Source organism: Lissotriton vulgaris, chromosome 3_1 (assembly GCF_964263255.1).
Source record: "Lissotriton vulgaris chromosome 3_1, aLisVul1.2, whole genome shotgun sequence".
Classification (NCBI taxonomy): domain Eukaryota; kingdom Metazoa; phylum Chordata; class Amphibia; order Caudata; family Salamandridae; genus Lissotriton; species Lissotriton vulgaris.
In genome coordinates this window covers 2015827394-2015851845 of record NC_141689.1, presented here as the reverse complement: position 1 = coordinate 2015851845, position 24452 = coordinate 2015827394, and the positions used below count along the sequence as shown (strand labels likewise).

Here is a 24452-nt window from a genome sequence, read left to right as displayed (position 1 = left end):
CTACCACAGCATTACTGAACGCTACAGCATCACTCGTCGCCACCACAACATCACTATGCGCTACCACAGCATTACTGAACGCTACAGCATCACTCGTCGCCACCACAACATCACTATGCGCTACCACAGCATTACTGAACGCTACAGCATCACTCGTCGCCACCACAACATCAGTCCGCGCCACCACAGCACAGCATCAATCTGTGCAACCATTCAACAAGAACTGGTTCAAATATGTTCTCTCAATGTTTCAAGCTTTAATACAAATGTCACAAAAAGATGTTAATATTTCACTTCTGTTTTTGGATTTTCGTCACAATAAAATACACTGAACATAATCTGCACAAAAGTTAAAGCTATTGCAATTATAAATTACATTAACTTTTATTTAAGTAATTAAAAAAATTAAAAGCCATTGTTATTTGTAATATCAATACATCTAAGTCACGTAAATACAACACATTTCATTACAAAAACTATTGGCATTGTAAATGACAAAGCTATTAATTTCGGTTTTTTCAAAAACACATGAATGGAATATTTGTCATTTACAATACCAATAGCTCAAACGTTCCTAATGCGAGACCTATTGCATTGCAAATGCTTGTTTTTAAGGACTTTATTCACGAAAATGTGTTTCCATGCAAGTGTTTTAAAGGGTCATTAAAAAATTGTAAAACCCGGTCATAATATAAAAAGAGGTTGTCTACTTGTAAAAATGTAAATTTCTCAGTTATTAATTTAGATCTTGGAACGAAGTCCATTTTAGCAAGTAATGGAACTATGTACTCCTGGACAAACCAGTCATCTCACTGTGACAATCTGAGAAAGAAACTCTTTAAATCTAGTCCGTATTTTACAGTAATTGTGTTGCAGAGCAGTTCATAAGATCCTTCAGCGACAGTCGGGTAGCGGAGTCTTGAGGCAGTTAGACATTTGGCATTTCCAGAACTCTGGTTTAATGAGACTGTTCCTCCACTCGGTTTTTAAAGATGGCATTTACCTAAACTGATTATAAAGGGGGGGCTCTACGGAGACCTGACCTAAATGGAGCCCTTTCATATACTGTGTGGTATAATCAAAGGCTGCATAATCCCATTCTTTTTACAGTTCAAACTGTTCAGAGTATCAGAGCTACAGTATGGTACAATCGCCATATAGTTTACCTCGTTCAGTGATACGAAATGGGACAGTTAATTTGTTTTCCAGGACACGTATTTTTTTTTCTCGTTTCTTATTCAATGTAGAAGTAGATTTTTATTTTTTGTATTTTTGATTACGGTCACCATCTCGGCTTGTGATCGTTTTAGGGAGTAGGTCCCGTCTATCAGGCAAGATTCTGCTCTTCCGTTAGCGAGGTTAGGCGGGCCTTCTCTTTGCTGGTTATAGCCAGAATGTGTGTTCCCCCCCCCACCCCCCCTCCTCCAACATAAACATAAAACATTTTGTTAAATAATCAACATTGAGTGTATGTGTATTTCTCTCGGTTGGTACACAAACCAATCCCAACGTGACTGTCCATTAAAATCTGAAGCTCGCCTCCAACCGCCCCTCCCCAATCTTACTGCCCAAGCCACGCACTGGTTGTCCGGAAAATGACTTTTAAATGCCTCTGAAAAATAAGGCCTGAAACGCGCATACCTTGCGACTCTTTGGGTTGTTTAGCTGCCCAAACATCTACTATTACAACTGCAGGTAGCGGTATGACCTTTAGCCTTGTGCAGCGAAGTGCTGTTAGATAAATGCTCTCTGTGGAAGGAGGAGCGTGCTGATTGGCATTGGCTCTGTTTTTTTCCAGGTTGAAGGTCGTCTGCTGCTGCTGCTTTGTGTCAGTGCATTCTTTAGTTGGTTCAGGGGGTTCTAATCGCCGTCGGGCAGGCGCGCCGAGTGCGGTGTGCTGCTGCACTTGGATCAGACGCTCGCCCAGCAGGTAGCTTTAAACTACTTTTCATTGCCGTTTTGCCTTTAGAAATTAACTTAATGTGGATTAAAATTGAATTTCCAAGGATCTCTCACTGCGAGGTCCTTATCAGTTACAGTATACAGCAACATTGCAAAAGAGCATTCTATTTGATTTTCTTGAAGCGAGTGGAAAGCGTGGCAGTGTGTGTTTATTGGGTCCTGTGACGTGTAGCAAACAATCACCGCTGAGACACGAGCGGCCTGTCCCACCGCAGTGATTGATTGTAGTGGAGCACAGCTGTAAGAATGTCCTGTTCAATCGAGTCCAGTTTGGTGATGGCTGCCGCATTCTTCCACACGCCGTTTGAGGATACACGTGAAGTGTTGTGTGGACGGTGTTTGGCGAGTAAGCCCCCATTCTGTCATTCAGCCTGTGCTCTGCCTTCACCGGTTTATGATTAACAGTGTGAAAATACACGCAGTCCGAAACCAAATGACTCTTTCCAAATGTTTACCTAAGGCTAGAACAAACCTGTTATTAATGCTACTTATAACGATTTCATTTCTTGTGGTGAGCGAATCAACACTATTTTTTCGCCGTTGTTCATTATGTGTCCCATGATCCACAGAACAAAGGAGCAATGAACACAAAGTAAAGTTCAAGGGAGATGCAAAATATACCGTAAATATGTAATTTAATCTTCTGTGCACTCCATGTGATGGTAGTGTCTATGCACAACCGTGGGGGGAAAGCACATGCCGCACATCAGTTTGCCTCCCTCACTCAGTGCTTGTGTTTATAGATCTTTGTAAAGCGTGTAACAGTAGGCCGAGAGCAACGGAGCTTGGAGGTGCAATTCGGGATCATTTACAGTAAAGTAGGATGTATGCAAATGGTCAAACATATTGTATAGTAATGTACTGCTCTCTGAAAAGGTAGCTCCTTTACGTTTCGCTGAAGGGTTGTAGCAGCTCAGATGTTGATGGAAATGTAGATTGTCGTGGATACCTAGATGGAGAAGGCTTCTGTCAGTGTGTTTTTTTTTCTTCTTTTCTTTTTACTTTAGCGATGTCCTGGCTTGTAACGTGGTGGTGTCCACCTGGGATAATTAATCTCTGACCGCTATGTAGGGTTGCTGTTTCTGATATCCTTGAACATGACTCCGCTTAGCAAACACAAGGAGATGATTATCAGCAAAGTTTCAGCACTCCGCCAGACACCCCAAGTCACAGATCTGGGTTGAATCCATCATCGTTCTTTAGCTCGCTTCACCACCCCGGTATACTGCAGATGATGCAGCCTTGAAGAGGGAGCCAATGTAATTCCGTCCAGGGTTAAAGCATTTGCTCCGTTTTTTTGGGACTTTTTTCTGTGCTGCTGCATGAAGAATGCTTTTCATGGGAGACTGGGTGCTGAAAGGGTGACTACACAGAACCTATTGCCTCTGACTAGGTGCAAGAGTGAACGCTTGGATTGTTCAGAAATAAGGTTCCTGGAAATAGTTTGTTTCCCTGATTAGGTAGTTGGTACCATGATGTCCTTTTTTTCTTGGCAATGTGTTTCTTGGCAATGTGTTTTTTGAAAGGTCTATCCAGGATGAAACGAGATGATTTTGCATTTGTTAGACCTTAAAATTAATTTCTGAGAGCTACCCTTTCAATTTAATTGTTAATGTTGGGGAAAGGAAGAAATTCTGTATTTTGGTTTGAGTTTTAAGGAATTCATTCAATAACAAGAGGAGCTTAGAGGGAGTATTACGGGTATTTATGGGAAGAAGGCCCTCCACTCATCAAATACAATCAAAAAAATTCCCAAAACCCAGGACTCAAGTTAGTAGTTATCTAGCAGGCATGCGACTGTGATCAACTCAAATTCTCAAAAGTAAAATTTGGGAAAAAACACCCGATATTATTTCTATATTAAGGTGTTTGTTGTCTCTAATGCCTTAACGTCCTAAACCAGACTTTTTAGTCTGTAGTTATCACTGATTGTGGGGGGGTTCGTAATTTTTCAACTCGGCGCAACCCAAAAAAATGTCAGCCCTATTTAGGACCATACACAGATCCACACATGTACCAAAATAATAAGTGAAAAAATGTGTGGCGGAGAGGAAGGCACCTCACGGGCGAACACCCTCGGGGCAATCTGGTCAGATGTTTACCAGAGACTTGGCCCCTTTCTCATCATAGGCGGCCATTCCTATTCCAGAATTTTGGTGAGTAAGTGAAAAGAAAAGAGAGAAAGTGCATATCCAGGAGATTTAGAGCGTGACTCCTTGAACAAACAAAACAGAGTGAAGGATAAAATCAACAACCACACCACTTAAACTACTTTTATTTATGAATCGGGTGTGTGAAGTTGAAATAAAAGGAGGGTAGCTTAAAATTGCATACCACTACCTGTGACCAACATGTTTCACTGCCCAGAAATCTTTATGGCAGATTCATCAGGGTCAATACTCTGTTACTGCACCCCCTTCCAACATCTTTTAAACAGGAAGCTGCCAAGTTGAAAAATAAACATAAAAGACTAAAATCACGACCAGTTCATAATCTAGACCACCCAAATGTTTGTACTTTTCATAGCAAAACATATTCAATGTTAGTTTGTATGTCCAAATTAATTTACCCTTATTATTTATTTATTTATTTATTTTGTGTACTTATAAAGCGCAACCTATCACCCAGAGGGCATCCTGGCGCTTATTCAGCTATGCTCCCTCGTACCAGCTGAACACAGGGTACTCCGCCGAACAGTCGGTTGTCACATCAACCTGTAGGGTATTTATATGTAGTTAATATCATGGGTATACGTTGGCCAGCTGTCAGAAATGCCGTTTTGTGCATGGACTGCAAACCAAACAGGGCAATTGCGTCACCCTAATACGTGTATAATATATACCCCTGCAAGAGCATAAACAGAGAATGATGGAGGACCTCTCTATTTTGCCATGTCAAAAATTGTTGTCAGACTAGATGGTGGCGTTCAATGGTAACTGTCAAAAATAACCGGCTACCTGTGTTTCATTTATAACAAAATGTTCACATGTCATACATATTTTTTTATTTATTTTTTATCTTATATGGCCCAGTGTTAAACAATCCATGCATGACAACCTCATTGCTGCTCCTAGGCCAATCATAGATAATTCAGAGACCCTGCATCCATAACCTGTGGGGGGAGGTGACAAACTGGGTAATCGCCCATCAGGCTAACTATCAGTAATGTACCTGACATCCTCACAACCTTAACAAGAGTTATATCAAATAAGGCAGACAGTTCATGCCAATATTAAATTACCTCTTGGTGCATAAAAACCGATATGCATAAATTGGGCTGACAGCGGAGCCCGTGACCCAGAGCCCTCTCCTTACCAAACAAAACGGAAACTGGGCGTTGTATCATCCCAGGAACACCAGGCGGGAGCTGAAGAGCACTATTTAAACCTCCCAAAGCAAGGTAATCCCGCGTCGCGCATCACAATCACGTGATCGGCAGACACCCCCGTCACGTGATGCTGGCTACAAAGGGTGAAATACTTCATTCGCCGAACACGGACGCCATTATAGAATGGCTAAATCAACCGGGAAAGGTGGATAGAAGTTATCAGAAGCCTCCTCAAAAGAAACCCCGAATAAGGATGTAATATCGAAGGCTAAATCATTTAACACTTCTTGTATGTATCAATATTACAGCCCTCATTTAACACTTCTTGTATGTATCGATATTACAGCCCTCATATAACGATTCTTCAGGACTGTGTACCTACTCATGAGAGTGAAGGTGGACACATAATATGGGCGCCATTACAGAGTGGTGAAAACATTACGGACTAACCCTCATCATATATATCACTATTCATATGAACTGTGTAGATGCTCATAAGAGTAGAAGGGAAAACATAGCTTAATGTGGGCGCCATAGCAGAATGGTAAGGACATTACGAAAATGTGTCTGAATAGCTGAAAAAGTATTTATACACTTGGCATTCACTGGGGGAAAAACACTAGGAATGAAGCATTTGATGTGGATGTACATAAAATGTAGTACAAGTGTATTGCTAGTATCCAAAAATGATGGCAAAATTTCAGCTATTCAGACACATTTTCGTAATGTCCTTACCATTCTATATAATATCGATACATACAAGAAGTGTTAAATGAGGGCTGTAATATTGATACATACAAGAAGTGTTAAATGATTTAGCCTTCGATATTATTACATCCTTATTCGGGGTTTCTTTTGAGGAGGCTTCTGATAACTTCTATCCACCTTTCCCGGTTGATTTAGCCATTCTATAATGGCGTCCGTGTTCGGCGAATGAAGTATTTCACCCTTTGTAGCCAGCATCACGTGACGGGGGTGTCTGCCGATCACGTGATTGTGATGCGCGACGCGGGATTACCTTGCTTTGGGAGGTTTAAATAGTGCTCTTCAGCTCTCGCCTGGTGTTCCTGGGATGATACAACGCCCAGTTTCCGTTTTTGTTTGGTAAGGAGAGGGCTCTGGGTCACGGGCTCCGCTGTCAGCCCAATTTATGCATATCGGTTTTTATGCACCAAGAGGTAATTTAATATCGGCATGAACTGTCTGCCTTATTTGATATAACTCTTGTTAAGGTTGTGAGGATGTCAGGTACATTACTGATAGTTAGCCTGATGGGCGATTACCCAGTTTGTCACCTCCCCCCACAGGTTATGGATGCAGGGTCTCTGAATTATCTATGATTGGCCTAGGAGCAGCAATGAGGTTGTCATGCATGGATTGTTTAACACTGGGCCATATAAGATAAAAAAATATGTATGACATGTGAACATTTTGTTATAAATGAAACACAGGTAGCCGGTTATTTTTGACATAGTTACCATTGAACGCCACCATCTAGTCTGACAACAATTTTTGACATGGCAAAATAGAGAGGTCCTCCATCATTCTCTGTTTATGCTCTTGCAGGGGTATATATTATACACGTATTAGGGTGACGCAATTGCCCTGTTTGGTTTGCAGTCCATGCACAAAACGGCATTTCTGACAGCTGGCCAAAGTATACCCATGATATTAACTACATATAAATACCCTACAGGTTGATGTGACAACCGACTGTTCGGCGGAGTACCCTGTGTTCAGCTGGTACGAGGGAGCATAGCTGAATAAGCGCCAGGATGCCCTCTGGGTGATAGGTTGCGCTTTATAAGTACACAAAATAAATAAATAAATAAATAATAAGGGTAAATTAATTTGGACATACAAACTAACATTGAATATGTTTTGCTATGAAAAGTACAAACATTTGGGTGGTCTAGATTATGAACTGGTCGTGATTTTAGTCTTTTATGTTTATTTTTCAACTTGGCAGCTTCCTGTTTAAAAGATGTTGGAAGGGGGTGCAGTAACAGAGTATTGACCCTGATGAATTTGCCATAAAGGTTTCTGGGCAGTGAAACATGTTGGTCACAGGTAGTGGTATGCAATTTTAAGCTACCCTCCTTTTATTTCAACTTCACACACCCGATTCATAAATAAAAGTAGTTTAAGTGGTGTGGTTGTTGATTTTATCCTTCACTCTGTTTTGTTTGTTCAAGGAGTCACGCTCTAAATCTCCTTGATATGCACTTTCTCTCTTTTCTTTTCACTTACTCACCAAAATTCTGGAATAGGAATGGCCGCCTATGATGAGAAAGGGGCCAAGTCTCTGGTAAACATCTGACCAGATTGCCCCGAGGGTGTTCGCCCGTGAGGTGCCTTCCTCTCCGCCACACATTTTTTCACTTATTAGTTTGGTACATGTGTGGATCTGTGTATGGTCCTCAATAGGGCTGACATTTTTTTGGGTTGCGCCGAGTTGAAAAATTACGAACCCCCCACAATCAGTGATAACTACAGACTAAAAAGTCTGGTTTAGGACGTTAAGGCATTAGAGACAACAAACACCTTAATATAGAAATAATATCGGGTGTTTTTTCCCAAATTTTACTTTTGAGAATTTGAGTTGATCACAGTCGCATGCCTGCTAGATAACTACTAACTTGAGTCCTGGGTTTTGGGAATTTTTTTGATTGTATTTGAGTTTTAAGGAAGCCATGGGCATCCAGTTCGAAATGATATTTTGGCAGTTGAGTGTCCTGAATGGTAGACAACACAATTCGATCTGGAAATGTCTATGTATTTATTGCTATTGATGCTGCTGAGGCAACTGCTTACTCACATTTGCCACCTCAAATTTCCACATAACCAATACTCCCAAAAACATGTCGATCAGTAGAGAAGCATTTTAACTTGTGAACAGCCAGATGTATTTTTTCCCTCTGCAGTTCCGGGAACAGTTTCGATGCTACGTTAATTTTTGCAGTCTGTGCTCTTATTCAGACCAAGTTAATATTTCACCATAGGCCAAAGGCATTCAGTAATGGTTCCTAAATACAATTCCTTTTGGTTTCATTTGTATTTTCTAAAGGGTGAAGGTATTATAACATTAAACACAGTAAGGGGTACAATGCCTCAGACAAGCAAACATTTGTTGTGTGTTGACTTCACTCCTTCTAATCATGTAGGCCGGCTGCTGGACCTCTGGTATAAATGTCCCTCGCCACAGAGCCAATCTACCGCAAAGTGCAGGGCACAGTGGCCCCATTAAAAAAACTTTTGTCCCTTACCATATATACCACCCCTTGTGTTCCCATACTCCAATTAATGTTTGAACACGAAGACTCTAATTAAGGCACCACAATGTTGCCCCCTTTCTTGCATTATGTCTCTATGCCCAACAGCTGTGCAATGTTAGTGTTTCTAGACCATTCTTGCCTACTGTCTAGACCCAGCATTGCATCAGTAACCAAATATCTTCCCCCAGCACTTGGACTGTATTGCTCAAACGTTGTCTCAAAATACTTTTAATTTGGGGCACGTCCAGAGAGTCTGCAGAAAAGTATGGTCTTACATAATGTGGATCCGAGAAACTCTCCTTGTGACCTTTGTCAGCCCAATAACTAACACTTTGCTAAACATCTGGTGCACAAAAGTAACTGGGGAAAGGATCAACATGTTCCCAACCACAAGTGACAATTACTACAGCCTAAGGTTCACTCTGGTTGGTAACGGGAACAGTTTTTGCCATGTGGAAATAGTATGTAGGTGGACCAGCCCCCCACAAACTGGATACTTCACAGCTTGGGTGAAACCTACTTCTCATGGCCTAAGTGGTCTATAAATCAAATATAGGCTGACTTCCTGTCAGTCCTACCGTCGCAACACGAAGACCACCTGTCTGGTCCTGCTCCAACTGTTTGACTGACTGCTCCTCATTCAATGTGCTACTGAAGTGCTTGGAAACTGTTACAAAGTGGCAATTCTACAGAAAGAGTGATGAAGAAATACTTTAGTAGTTATCTGTTGTCCGGTATGTGATGCGATAGTCTCCTGTCCACTTTCCAGCTTAAATTATAAAGCCTGTCCTTTTCTGTAACTGCTATAAAAGAAGTGGAGAAGTGTGGCTCACTGGTTAGAGCGGCAGACTCTGAAGCAGAGATCAGGCCCGGGACCAGGGTTCAAGTCCCGCCTCGGCGGGTCTTGGGCTCAATGTCCGGACTCGATAATTCTCGCCTTGGTGCCTACTCTAATCACGGGTTCCACGCTGCAACTCTGGGCAATAGCTTTCTTAATCTCCACAACGGCCCCTACAACACTGGGATGCCTGGCTTCACCTTGGGGGTGCCCAGGAGGGGCATCTCGCAGGGAGAGCCAGGAAGCGTTATACAGCGCCTGGACGCCCCGCTGGGGCAGCTGTGTGCTTTACAAAGTACAAAACCTACACAACATAAGAATGGGCCCTGGATATTCAATTGAGTGTTTTGGAATTTCTCCTACTCCCAAAAGTCTCTCGGTTTTATTCTAAGTTTTGCTGTTTTTATTAAAACCTAGTTATGGAAGGTTGGTAGGCCGCTTTGTTCAAGAAAATATTTTCCCAATGCAGGTTAGAATCCTTTTTAAAACCGAATTACAATTTGCTTGTATTCTCCATCTACTAAAGCATACAAATCCAAGTTTGTGAAAATCTGTTTCCTCTCTATCCGTATTTGAAAGTAACATCTATAATGTCTGAAGTCTGCTTCTACTCCTGTCTATTTCATAAAAGATTGATCTTTCAATCTACCAACAAAGGAACAAAATTCCTATTCAATGGTTTAAAGAGCCTTTAATTACAGGTTTCTTTATCACGGGAAAAAATGGAAAACCTTACCCATGTTTTACAATACAATTGCTTCTCATGGAAACATGATACATTTGTAATGCTTAGATCAAAGTCTTGCACACAACCACTCCTTTACCTGATTATTAATCTCAAATTTGTGAGGCCAGTGATCACTTTGCAGCATGCAGTCTGTTCTTCTCAAACCTCCAAACAAGTTACCCTTTTTCAGAATTTGAAATTCACGCCTCCATGCAAGTTTTCTTAACCCCATTTGTGCTACGTGTTTTCCCGCTGTGCGCTGAGTTTTTAAAAAAAACCTGCGGTTCATGACGAGCTCAGCTCGTCATGAGCGTACGACAGGCGTAACTCATGACGAGCTGAGCTCGTCATGAGCGTCGAAGGGGTTAAACTTTTTATTTTTTTTATTTTTTGACATATTCAACACAGTTCTATCTAATCAGTTTTGTGATCATAGCCATATTCTCTTGACTTTTCGTATTGGTTAGTTACATTTTTACCTCAATTTTTTCCTTCATACGTTATTCTATATGCAGTTTCTTTATCTTCTAGTCCTTCTCTGAGTGATTGCTCCCTCTTTTCTTTACATACTTTAGCTATGTCCTTACTATTTAAATAATCCATGTGACTGGAACTGATGTGTCTGCAGTTGCTTCTATGTGTCTCCTTCACATACAGCCTGATTCATCAAAGACCCGTTTTGCGAGTCTTTAATAGCGATTCATAAGGAATCGCTATTACAGACTCACAAAACGGGATTCATGTAGGAATCGCAAAATAAAATGTGATTCCTACACATTCCTTATTTGCTATTAGCAAATTGCTAATCTCAAATAAGGAATAACTCCCCATTCATTCCTATGGGCCTTTTGGCCTATAGGAATGAATGGGGAGTATTCCCTATTTGCAATTACAATTAGCTAATCGCAAATAAGATAGCGATTTAAAGGGTGCCAGGGGTGTCCAGAGGACACCCTGTAGCACCCCTTAAATGCTAATTTTAACAGGTGTTGCGCGCACACATGTCCAAAGGACGTGTGTGTGCAACATGCAACTTAGAAAAATGCTTTTAAAAGCATTTTTCTGAGTTTTCGCTATTTACCACGAGGTTTGACCTCGCGGTAAATAGCGGCCCAAAATTGCGATTTTGCAATTTGAAAATGGATGATGAATTGCATTTAAGGAATCTCAAATAGAGATTCCTTAAATGTAATTCCTCGCAAATTTGCGAATTCGCTATTACCGAGTTTTGCATTTGGGATGATGAATCCCAAATGCAAAAATTGCGCTTGCAAAGGGCCAGATTCTGAGAATCTGGCCCTTTGCGAACGCAATTCACCATCATGAATCTGGCTGATAGTCTACTAACTTAATATCACAGCTGTAAAGTGCTATGACGCTCTCGGGCCTTGATCACATTATCTAAAGGTGCAATAATAAACTCACGGGAAGTATTCCTTTGGAAGTACCGGTTTCAGATCCGCTGCTAGCGCATTTTAGAGATTCAGCTGAACGGATACAGTATATTTCCAAAGATTATTCGGAGTTGTAGGAAGGACAGAAACCGGACTATAGTGAGACTTTTCAGCAGCCCATGCCTCGTTAGCGTCAAATGACCTTGGATAACTGAGATTGGGCCACGGATTAGCACCCCCTGTTACCTATATATTTGGGGGCAGATTTATGAAGGGCTTGCGCCACATTTACGCCGCCGTTGCGTCACGCAACGGCACGGAAACGTGGCGCATCCCTGCGCCCTATTTACAACGTGACGCATCTAGGAGATGCGTCACGTTGTACAGCACTGCGCCATGAGGAGGCGTTCCTGTGCAGGGGGGGGCGTTCCTGCGCAGGAACGCCTCCTGAAAGTGGCTGAGTGAAATCTATGAGATTTCACTCAGTCACTTTCAGGGCAATGCTGCGTCAAAACCCTGCGCCTGCTTGAAGCAGGCGTAAGGCTTGAGGCAGCGTTGAAAGAATAGGCCCCCCCAGAGCACTGCTGGAGCAATGCGCCACATTTCCGGCACAGATGCGTCACGCATCTGTGCCGTTTTTGCCCCATGGTGCGCCGCATCATAAATGCGGCGCACCATGGGTGGCGTAGCTGTGGCGCACTGTGGCGCATGTTAACTGGCGCATCCCTCGGGATGCGCCAGTTAACATAAATCTGCCCCTTAATGTATTAAAAGATCCGTTCCTTGGATTTAAATAATGGTTAACTGAGCGACTAGGACCCTTCACGCCTGGCCATGACCCTGCTTGGAGAAAGCCTAATGTGGGCGCGTGGATTTCCTGGCCGCAGGCAGGGAGCACGCTGGAGAATGTCACTGTCAGTTGTGTAGTGTTTGTCTGAAACAAACCCTGCTTTCTTGCGCCTTTCCCCGGGGTGGTGGAGGGACCGGGCGCTCGCCGGCAATTGGCCTGCCACCCTTCACCCCTCCGGTGCGCCTTGTGATGTGTCTGCGAGTTACCTTTAGCCTAGTGGGCAGTAGTAATTTGTTTCCGCACGTGACTTCTGTCCTTGTAGACCTTGGCTGCAGAGGAGGCGCTGGCTGACGGGACTTTTACCCACTCCCCCCTCGGTGGTTGGTTCTCGGCTTACTGCTTGCGCTTCATTCAGCCGCGGGAGGAGCAGGTGGTGAGTGTTTTAAACTAGCTCGGATGGTGGTTCCTTTCAGCCTGCCTTGCCACGCGCCAGACCTCCGACGCGGACAGTGGCCTGCATTTTACTTCAGGAAATAAAGCGCGGCTGACATTCCCCAGTTTCGGCGTGCTGTGCCGAATTGCCGTAGTCTGTTTCTCGTGTAAGATTTGGTGTAAAGTGAAATGTAATTCAGTACTTTCAGATTTCCTGCTTCTGCGCGGATGCCATGTGTCTGCATTAATGAGGCCAAACATACACTCTAGAGACATACTTTTTTCTTAACTCTCCAGCGACCTAACTTGCTTGTGTGCCTTACTGTTTTATAGTCTCGCAGCAGCGTGCAGTAGCAAAGTGACTTCCTTGCATAGACCTCGTTAGCATCACGCACCTGACGTTTGGCAGGTGGTGCCTTCTTTTGGAACATGCCTAACTTGTTAGCCACGCCTAAGCGAAACTGCAAACCTAGTCACCTACCCTGCTGTAGTACAGGATATTAAGCCAGTGATATTATATAACCCGTGACTGTTGCATGCAGATAACGTCTTTTGTTGAGGATGCAAGTCTGCCTGAGTGACCGTGACCGTTGGAGACCTCCCCAAAGAAGCGCAGGTGTTTGTGGTGCGAACCTTCACCTGCTTTAAACTTCGCGCAGCAGATATTGTTTTGAAAGGTGTTGCAGTGGGGCAGTAGCTCTTATACACATGCCTTTGTGTGCAGCGACTAACTAATCTTAGGTTGGTAAGCCTAGTACATTTTTGTCTCCCCCTCCCTTCCCAGCTGTAATGTTATCTATCCCGCTTAGTCCTTTTCTGTGCATATAAGTTACGTCAAAGGGACATTTTGCAATCGGATAAGTAGTTGCTGAACCGTCTCGGATAGCACACACCTTTCCAGTTTGACAAGGTGATTTACACCTGGTGTATATACATTTTCTTCTAGCGATGAAACCGAGTGACTGCGATTGCAGGGCTGTAGGTGCGCAGGAGCTTTTATAATTGGTATATTTTCTTTTGCAGATCGGCCATAAGGGTTATCGGACACAATGCAGGCACATGAACTGTTCAGGCACATGCGGCTGCCGGAGTTTGGCGATTTCCGAGAGTATGTCCGTACCCTTCCTGCAAACACCACACTCATGGGCTTCGGTGCCTTTGCAGCCATCACGACCTACTGGTACGCCACGCGCCCCAAAGCTTTGAAACCCCCCTGTGATTTGGCGATGCAGTCAGTGGAGGTAGCGGTAAGTACACCTGCATTTATATGTCCCATCTTGAACTTTAAGCTTTACAGACATGGGCGTCCTATCAGTCTTACTTATTTTGGCCCTACCACTAAAACAAATAAAATAAAAACTATAGTAGAACTGTGGTTTGTCCTCTTTTAGACTATTTTTTAGCAATCCCTAAATAGCAACTCTTTGCTCCCAAATCACATAACCTAGTGTCAGAAATTTTCATTGAGGATATTTGTATGTTTTTTTTAAAGTCTTAGTTCAGTAACAGGTTCTATTAGATGTAATAACAAGGATTCAAATTGCATGTTTAGAAGTTTCTTTTGGAACCATACCCTAAAGATATATTGTGCCTAGCGTTCACAAAGTCATTAACACCAATACCGGATTTGAAACCTGGTTACTCATGGGTCTGTCATTTTCAAAGTGCATACTTAGTTTTATTTCGCATTGCTCTGATGTGCTAGCACTGAGAACCTTGGTTCTGAAGCAGGGCTTTATAAGGTGCTGATTCGGTTCCTCCCCGGAGTGTCCAAAGTCTTGAAGGCTGTGGGGTGGGAAATGATTATCTGTGGTCTCTCTTGCCTCATTTGAGTCTCCGTGGACACTAGGTAATGCAGGCAACAATGTGGTGTTGCCAACCTCCGGTTGCTTGAGGTGGATTTCTGATTTCTTTTTGTGCCCTCCTGAGTCTGTTACACAGCTGTTGTCAGCGCAGTATCCGCCCTTTCTAATAAAGTGAATGCAACTCTCTGGCTTGGGGATGGAGGCAGGCACACGCCAAGGGAGTTGTGTGGGACAAGCCATAGGGTAGTTATTTAAAAAAAAAATAACTTGGGATGGGGATTGGAGGTGAGGATGGCCATGTTGTACATTACCCACCCATGACTCACAAATGATTAGTCGTGCTTTGGGGAAACCTTTTTAGAGTTTTAGGGTTTTCCACTTCAGGGTTTCAAAGGATTACACTTTTCTCTCTATCGCTTGCAGCATCTTTGTGTAAAGTGACGAGCACTGCTAAACTGGAGTAATAACACACTGCTGGGATGAAGTACAGTGGTCCTCTCCTCGGTCTATTCCTCGATATAGTTAGACCCGAGAGAATTGGTGAAGGGGCGTATGCTTCTTTGCCACCTCCAATGTACCTCTACACGGTAATGTGGTGGATAGATGAGTCGGGCTATGGCACCGCTACCCTTAATTTTCCCTGCCACCTGCATGTCAGTGTAACCTTGAGAGAGACCTGTTCTCAGCCATGTTTTGTGATCGGCTGTGATTACAACTTCTGAGGGAAGGTACTGGAGGGAAGTGATGCATATGACGATGGAGCGAGCAGCAGGCCACAGAGCAAGCTGTAGAAGGGTGCCAATCACTTTTTTTGGGAGGGCGGGGGGGGGGGGGGAGGAGGCAAGGAACACCTGAGGTTTGTGGGAGGGTGGCTGGACAGATCTCTGAAGAAGTGGAGGTGTATTGGTAAACCAAAAACGACATATGGAACATCCTTAACTTCTGACCCGGAGTCTTTCAGTGTCAATACAGAACATAAAAACTGTATGGTAGGTATCAAAAAACATCTCTATCATCTCAGGGTTTCAGGTAACTCAACAGATTGCATTCTTGTCTATTACCTGGAACCCCTCAGTGGAAGACCACTCTGATACCTAACCTTTTTAGTTTAGTTCTTTAACTGTTGGCGTATGACACGTTTGAAGCTGGTGCCAGTATTCTGCAATAACTGATCTTCTGTATTGCTCTGAATCACTGAACGTTTTACACACTAATAACTTTTACTAATTGCAGTCTCTGGTGTATTAATTTACTGATTTCTAGAATGATTAAATAAAGTTTCTACCAGTCTGTGATGAGTCCGTGACATGCAGGCGAAAAATAGTGGTCAGCTAGAGGTGCATTCATTCAACAGTCTGTTTCCCCTTGTCATCTGCATCTATAGTGGCATAAGTTACATTGTGCGGTAACGTAGCTCAGCTAGACACTTGCTGCTGAAATCTGTGTGGTACCTGCATTTCACTAGTTCAAATGTTGGTAGGAGCAACTAAGCCTTCCATTTTTTTTTTAAGGCCAGTAAACTTCACCCGCTGAGATTGGTAATAGTAAAACCTGATGTTTACAGTTTCAAAATACAAATTGATAATGGAGTAAAATACAATGAATTAACCAGACGACTGAATAAAACAAGGAGTATATTGAAAGATGTCCATGCAGGACTGATGCTAGAACATAAATGAGGAGAGGACTATTGTCGAGGTTTTTATAAGCAATGCACAGCTGTTTAACAGGTGTTGGATAGGTTTGTTTCCATTACTAGAAGAGGCACTTCTTGGTACAATTCTCCATAGAATTGGATAATTTGGGCTGGGTAACTACCAGCTGCAAGGAATAATCAAAACCCTTGTCTGGGTGAACCCTCAAAGTCCCTAAATTAACCAGCGCTCAACCCCAGGTATCCATGGCACACAACAGAATTACCCTGGGGCAATGCGTAAAGTATTTAAGCATGTACCAAAATAGTAAAGTCGAAATGCAAAACCATAAAATTCCCAAACCGAATTGAGTGAAATATATTAAACAAAATGGCAACAAAATGACAAATCTTATAAAGGCAACTGGAGGTATGAGTTTCTGTAATATTTAGTAGGAATAGTGCCAAGAACCATGAAGTGGCAATGATAATCAAGGGTTGCAATAGAACAGGACCTAGAAGCAATTTAATGTAGACTGCGATGGAGCGTGGTACTCAAATATTTCACCTTCTGAATGTAGTCCCAATCCACCGCAGCGGTACACTTCTAAAGCACCCAGGCCCTCAGGGTGGGCACTTATAAACTCCGAGTGTCCAGCAGAGGTCGGCAAGCGGGGTCCAGCTCCTGTCATTTGCCACTGGTCAGTTGCAGGAAAAGACTCTGATTGTTGTGTGCCTGTAACTTTAACTGGAGTTTAGCCCTATTACCGCAGCTTTAAATGGCGGTTTACTTTATGACCCTTGGAGTCCACACATTTTTGTCCTGGCTACAACAGATTGCAGATTTACAAAAGGGGGTGGTGATGAACAGAGTGTCTGAATTGAGCAGACCACTCTTACCCAGTCCAAAGATCAGGGCTTGATCCATCACCGTTATTTATCTCACTGCCCCAACCCAGCTCAGAACCTGGCTATATGCAAATCAGTCTGTCCCTGGCCCAGTGCATCATGGGAACAGGGCAGACTAAACTACCAAGCCAATTCTTTACCAGAAAGGAGACAAGCTACCGGGGACCGGTTTCTGGCATTTCAGCCTCTTCGGCCCGGCTTGCTTGAATCCTGATGGAGCAGTGAGAAAGGGACTCATGTCTGAGTATACCCTGCCACACCTATAGTGGCCAAAATCGATTTACAAAAGGGGGTGGTGATGAACAGAGTGTCTGAATTGAGCAGACCACTCTTACCCAGTCCAAAGATCAGGGCTTGATCCATCACCGTTATTTATCTCACTGCCCCAACCCAGCTCAGAACCTGGCTATATGCAAATCAGTCTGTCCCTGGCCCAGTGCATCATGGGAACAGGGCAGACTAAACTACCAAGCCAATTCTTTACCAGAAAGGAGACAAGCTACCGGGGACCGGTTTCTGGCATTTCAGCCTCTTCGGCCCGGCTTGCTTGAATCCTGATGGAGCAGTGAGAAAGGGACTCATGTCTGAGTATACCCTGCCACACCTATAGTGGCCAAAATCGATTTACAAAAGGGGGTGGTGATGAACAGAGTGTCTGAATTGAGCAGACCACTCTTACCCAGTCCAAAGATCAGGGCTTGATCCATCACCGTTATTTATCTCACTGCCCCAACCCAGCTCAGAACCTGGCTATATGCAAATCAGTCTGTCCCTGGCCCAGTGCATCATGGGAACAGGGCAGACTAAACTACCAAGCCAATTCTTTACCAGAAAGGAGACAAGCTACCGGGGACCGGTTTCTGGCATTTCAGCCTCTTCGGCCCGGCTTGCTTGAATCCTGATGGAGCAGTGAGAAAGGGACTCATGTCTGAGTATACCCTGCCACACCTATAGTGGCCAAAATCGATTTACAAAAGGGGGTGGTGATGAACAGAGTGTCTGAATTGAGCAGACCACTCTTACCCAGTCCAAAGATCAGGGCTTGATCCATCACCGTTATTTATCTCACTGCCCCAACCCAGCTCAGAACCTGGCTATATGCAAATCAGTCTGTCCCTGGCCCAGTGCATCATGGGAACAGGGCAGACTAAACTACCAAGCCAATTCTTTACCAGAAAGGAGACAAGCTACCGGGGACCGGTTTCTGGCATTTCAGCCTCTTCGGCCCGGCTTGCTTGAATCCTGATGGAGCAGTGAGAAAGGGACTCATGTCTGAGTATACCCTGCCACACCTATAGTGGCCAAAATCGATTTACAAAAGGGGGTGGTGATGAACAGAGTGTCTGAATTGAGCAGACCACTCTTACCCAGTCCAAAGATCAGGGCTTGATCCATCACCGTTATTTATCTCACTGCCCCAACCCAGCTCAGAACCTGGCTATATGCAAATCAGTCTGTCCCTGGCCCAGTGCATCATGGGAACAGGGCAGACTAAACTACCAAGCCAATTCTTTACCAGAAAGGAGACAAGCTACCGGGGACCGGTTTCTGGCATTTCAGCCTCTTCGGCCCGGCTTGCTTGAATCCTGATGGAGCAGTGAGAAAGGGACTCATGTCTGAGTATACCCTGCCACACCTATAGTGGCCAAAATCGATTTACAAAAGGGGGTGGTGATGAACAGAGTGTCTGAATTGAGCAGACCACTCTTACCCAGTCCAAAGATCAGGGCTTGATCCATCACCGTTATTTATCTCACTGCCCCAACCCAGCTCAGAACCTGGCTATATGCAAATCAGTCTGTCCCTGGCCCAGTGCATCATGGGAACAGGGCAGACTAAACTACCAAGCCAATTCTTTACCAGAAAGGAGACAAGCTACCGGGGACCGGTTTCTGGCATTTCAGCCTCTTCGGCCCGGCTTGCTTGAATCCTGATGGAGCAGTGAGAAAGGGACTCATGTCTGAGTATACCCTGCCACACCTATAGTGGCCAAAATCGATTTACAAAAGGGGGTGGTGATGAACAGAGTGTCTGAATTGAGCAGACCACTCTTACCCAGTCCAAAGATCAGGGCTTGATCCATCACCGTTATTTATCTCACTGCCCCAACCCAGCTCAGAACCTGGCTATATGCAAATCAGTCTGTCCCTGGCCCAGTGCATCATGGGAACAGGGCAGACTAAACTACCAAGCCAATTCTTTACCAGAAAGGAGACAAGCTACCGGGGACCGGTTTCTGGCATTTCAGCCTCTTCGGCCCGGCTTGCTTGAATCCTGATGGAGCAGTGAGAAAGGGACTCATGTCTGAGTATACCCTGCCACACCTATAGTGGCCAAAATCGATTTACAAAAGGGGGTGGTGATGAACAGAGTGTCTGAATTGAGCAGACCACTCTTACCCAGTCCAAAGATCAGGGCTTGATCCATCACCGTTATTTATCTCACTGCCCCAACCCAGCTCAGAACCTGGCTATATGCAAATCAGTCTGTCCCTGGCCCAGTGCATCATGGGAACAGGGCAGACTAAACTACCAAGCCAATTCTTTACCAGAAAGGAGACAAGCTACCGGGGACCGGTTTCTGGCATTTCAGCCTCTTCGGCCCGGCTTGCTTGAATCCTGATGGAGCAGTGAGAAAGGGACTCATGTCTGAGTATACCCTGCCACACCTATAGTGGCCAAAATCGATTTACAAAAGGGGGTGGTGATGAACAGAGTGTCTGAATTGAGCAGACCACTCTTACCCAGTCCAAAGATCAGGGCTTGATCCATCACCGTTATTTATCTCACTGCCCCAACCCAGCTCAGAACCTGGCTATATGCAAATCAGTCTGTCCCTGGCCCAGTGCATCATGGGAACAGGGCAGACTAAACTACCAAGCCAATTCTTTACCAGAAAGGAGACAAGCTACCGGGGACCGGTTTCTGGCATTTCAGCCTCTTCGGCCCGGCTTGCTTGAATCCTGATGGAGCAGTGAGAAAGGGACTCATGTCTGAGTATACCCTGCCACACCTATAGTGGCCAAAATCGATTTACAAAAGGGGGTGGTGATGAACAGAGTGTCTGAATTGAGCAGACCACTCTTACCCAGTCCAAAGATCAGGGCTTGATCCATCACCGTTATTTATCTCACTGCCCCAACCCAGCTCAGAACCTGGCTATATGCAAATCAGTCTGTCCCTGGCCCAGTGCATCATGGGAACAGGGCAGACTAAACTACCAAGCCAATTCTTTACCAGAAAGGAGACAAGCTACCGGGGACCGGTTTCTGGCATTTCAGCCTCTTCGGCCCGGCTTGCTTGAATCCTGATGGAGCAGTGAGAAAGGGACTCATGTCTGAGTATACCCTGCCACACCTATAGTGGCCAAAATCGATTTACAAAAGGGGGTGGTGATGAACAGAGTGTCTGAATTGAGCAGACCACTCTTACCCAGTCCAAAGATCAGGGCTTGATCCATCACCGTTATTTATCTCACTGCCCCAACCCAGCTCAGAACCTGGCTATATGCAAATCAGTCTGTCCCTGGCCCAGTGCATCATGGGAACAGGGCAGACTAAACTACCAAGCCAATTCTTTACCAGAAAGGAGACAAGCTACCGGGGACCGGTTTCTGGCATTTCAGCCTCTTCGGCCCGGCTTGCTTGAATCCTGATGGAGCAGTGAGAAAGGGACTCATGTCTGAGTATACCCTGCCACACCTATAGTGGCCAAAATCGATTTACAAAAGGGGGTGGTGATGAACAGAGTGTCTGAATTGAGCAGACCACTCTTACCCAGTCCAAAGATCAGGGCTTGATCCATCACCGTTATTTATCTCACTGCCCCAACCCAGCTCAGAACCTGGCTATATGCAAATCAGTCTGTCCCTGGCCCAGTGCATCATGGGAACAGGGCAGACTAAACTACCAAGCCAATTCTTTACCAGAAAGGAGACAAGCTACCGGGGACCGGTTTCTGGCATTTCAGCCTCTTCGGCCCGGCTTGCTTGAATCCTGATGGAGCAGTGAGAAAGGGACTCATGTCTGAGTATACCCTGCCACACCTATAGTGGCCAAAATCGATTTACAAAAGGGGGTGGTGATGAACAGAGTGTCTGAATTGAGCAGACCACTCTTACCCAGTCCAAAGATCAGGGCTTGATCCATCACCGTTATTTATCTCACTGCCCCAACCCAGCTCAGAACCTGGCTATATGCAAATCAGTCTGTCCCTGGCCCAGTGCATCATGGGAACAGGGCAGACTAAACTACCAAGCCAATTCTTTACCAGAAAGGAGACAAGCTACCGGGGACCGGTTTCTGGCATTTCAGCCTCTTCGGCCCGGCTTGCTTGAATCCTGATGGAGCAGTGAGAAAGGGACTCATGTCTGAGTATACCCTGCCACACCTATAGTGGCCAAAATCGATTTACAAAAGGGGGTGGTGATGAACAGAGTGTCTGAATTGAGCAGACCACTCTTACCCAGTCCAAAGATCAGGGCTTGATCCATCACCGTTATTTATCTCACTGCCCCAACCCAGCTCAGAACCTGGCTATATGCAAATCAGTCTGTCCCTGGCCCAGTGCATCATGGGAACAGGGCAGACTAAACTACCAAGCCAATTCTTTACCAGAAAGGAGACAAGCTACCGGGGACCGGTTTCTGGCATTTCAGCCTCTTCGGCCCGGCTTGCTTGAATCCTGATGGAGCAGTGAGAAAGGGACTCATGTCTGAGTATACCCTGCCACACCTATAGTGGCCAAAATCGATTTACAAAAGGGGGTGGTGATGAACAGAGTGTCTGAATTGAGCAGACCACTCTTACCCAGTCCAAAGATCAGGGCTTGATCCATCACCGTTATTTATCTCACTGCCCCAACCCAGCTCAGAACCTGGCTATATGCAAATCAGTCTGTCCCTGGCCCAGTGCATCATGGGAACAGGGCAGACTAAACTACCAAGCCAATTCTTTACCAGAAAGGAGACAAGCTACCGGGGACCGGTTTCTGGCATTTCAGCCTCTTCGGCCCGGCTTGCTTGAATCCTGATGGAGCAGTGAGAAAGGGACTCATGTCTGAGTATACCCTGCCACACCTATAGTGGCCAAAATCGATTTACAAAAGGGGGTGGTGATGAACAGAGTGTCTGAATTGAGCAGACCACTCTTACCCAGTCCAAAGATCAGGGCTTGATCCATCACCGTTATTTATCTCACTGCCCCAACCCAGCTCAGAACCTGGCTATATGCAAATCAGTCTGTCCCTGGCCCAGTGCATCATGGGAACAGGGCAGACTAAACTACCAAGCCAATTCTTTACCAGAAAGGAGACAAGCTACCGGGGACCGGTTTCTGGCATTTCAGCCTCTTCGGCCCGGCTTGCTTGAATCCTGATGGAGCAGTGAGAAAGGGACTCATGTCTGAGTATACCCTGCCACACCTATAGTGGCCAAAATCGATTTACAAAAGGGGGTGGTGATGAACAGAGTGTCTGAATTGAGCAGACCACTCTTACCCAGTCCAAAGATCAGGGCTTGATCCATCACCGTTATTTATCTCACTGCCCCAACCCAGCTCAGAACCTGGCTATATGCAAATCAGTCTGTCCCTGGCCCAGTGCATCATGGGAACAGGGCAGACTAAACTACCAAGCCAATTCTTTACCAGAAAGGAGACAAGCTACCGGGGACCGGTTTCTGGCATTTCAGCCTCTTCGGCCCGGCTTGCTTGAATCCTGATGGAGCAGTGAGAAAGGGACTCATGTCTGAGTATACCCTGCCACACCTATAGTGGCCAAAATCGATTTACAAAAGGGGGTGGTGATGAACAGAGTGTCTGAATTGAGCAGACCACTCTTACCCAGTCCAAAGATCAGGGCTTGATCCATCACCGTTATTTATCTCACTGCCCCAACCCAGCTCAGAACCTGGCTATATGCAAATCAGTCTGTCCCTGGCCCAGTGCATCATGGGAACAGGGCAGACTAAACTACCAAGCCAATTCTTTACCAGAAAGGAGACAAGCTACCGGGGACCGGTTTCTGGCATTTCAGCCTCTTCGGCCCGGCTTGCTTGAATCCTGATGGAGCAGTGAGAAAGGGACTCATGTCTGAGTATACCCTGCCACACCTATAGTGGCCAAAATCGATTTACAAAAGGGGGTGGTGATGAACAGAGTGTCTGAATTGAGCAGACCACTCTTACCCAGTCCAAAGATCAGGGCTTGATCCATCACCGTTATTTATCTCACTGCCCCAACCCAGCTCAGAACCTGGCTATATGCAAATCAGTCTGTCCCTGGCCCAGTGCATCATGGGAACAGGGCAGACTAAACTACCAAGCCAATTCTTTACCAGAAAGGAGACAAGCTACCGGGGACCGGTTTCTGGCATTTCAGCCTCTTCGGCCCGGCTTGCTTGAATCCTGATGGAGCAGTGAGAAAGGGACTCATGTCTGAGTATACCCTGCCACACCTATAGTGGCCAAAATCGATTTACAAAAGGGGGTGGTGATGAACAGAGTGTCTGAATTGAGCAGACCACTCTTACCCAGTCCAAAGATCAGGGCTTGATCCATCACCGTTATTTATCTCACTGCCCCAACCCAGCTCAGAACCTGGCTATATGCAAATCAGTCTGTCCCTGGCCCAGTGCATCATGGGAACAGGGCAGACTAAACTACCAAGCCAATTCTTTACCAGAAAGGAGACAAGCTACCGGGGACCGGTTTCTGGCATTTCAGCCTCTTCGGCCCGGCTTGCTTGAATCCTGATGGAGCAGTGAGAAAGGGACTCATGTCTGAGTATACCCTGCCACACCTATAGTGGCCAAAATCGATTTACAAAAGGGGGTGGTGATGAACAGAGTGTCTGAATTGAGCAGACCACTCTTACCCAGTCCAAAGATCAGGGCTTGATCCATCACCGTTATTTATCTCACTGCCCCAACCCAGCTCAGAACCTGGCTATATGCAAATCAGTCTGTCCCTGGCCCAGTGCATCATGGGAACAGGGCAGACTAAACTACCAAGCCAATTCTTTACCAGAAAGGGGACAAGCTACCGGGGACCGGTTTCTGGCATTTCAGCCTCTTCGGCCCGGCTTGCTTGAATCCTGATGGAGCAGTGAGAAAGGGACTCATGTCTGAGTATACCCTGCCACACCTATAGTGGCCAAAATCGATTTACAAAAGGGGGTGGTGATGAACAGAGTGTCTGAATTGAGCAGACCACTCTTACCCAGTCCAAAGATCAGGGCTTGATCCATCACCGTTATTTATCTCACTGCCCCAACCCAGCTCAGAACCTGGCTATATGCAAATCAGTCTGTCCCTGGCCCAGTGCATCATGGGAACAGGGCAGACTAAACTACCAAGCCAATTC

At 45.1% G+C, this 24452-nt stretch overlaps 1 protein-coding gene across 8 annotated transcripts in view; it reads left to right on the top strand.

Moving 5' to 3' along the window:
• Window positions 1–24452, top strand: part of ACSL1 (acyl-CoA synthetase long chain family member 1) — a 408120-nt gene that overhangs the window by 127609 nt on the left and 256059 nt on the right. For 3 of the 8 annotated variants that reach the window (XM_086962488.1, XM_086962494.1, XM_086962493.1), the window contains exon 2: window positions 13770–13993. In XM_086962488.1, coding sequence (XP_086818614.1) covers window positions 13796–13993 — 198 coding nt within the window. In that variant the 5' untranslated portion in view covers window positions 13770–13795. Of the gene's footprint in view, window positions 1–1765; window positions 1931–12654; window positions 12914–13253; window positions 13488–13769; window positions 13994–24452 lie in introns of those variants that run through there. The other 5 variants (XM_086962487.1, XM_086962495.1, XM_086962489.1 and 2 more) reach the window with 5 other exon arrangements.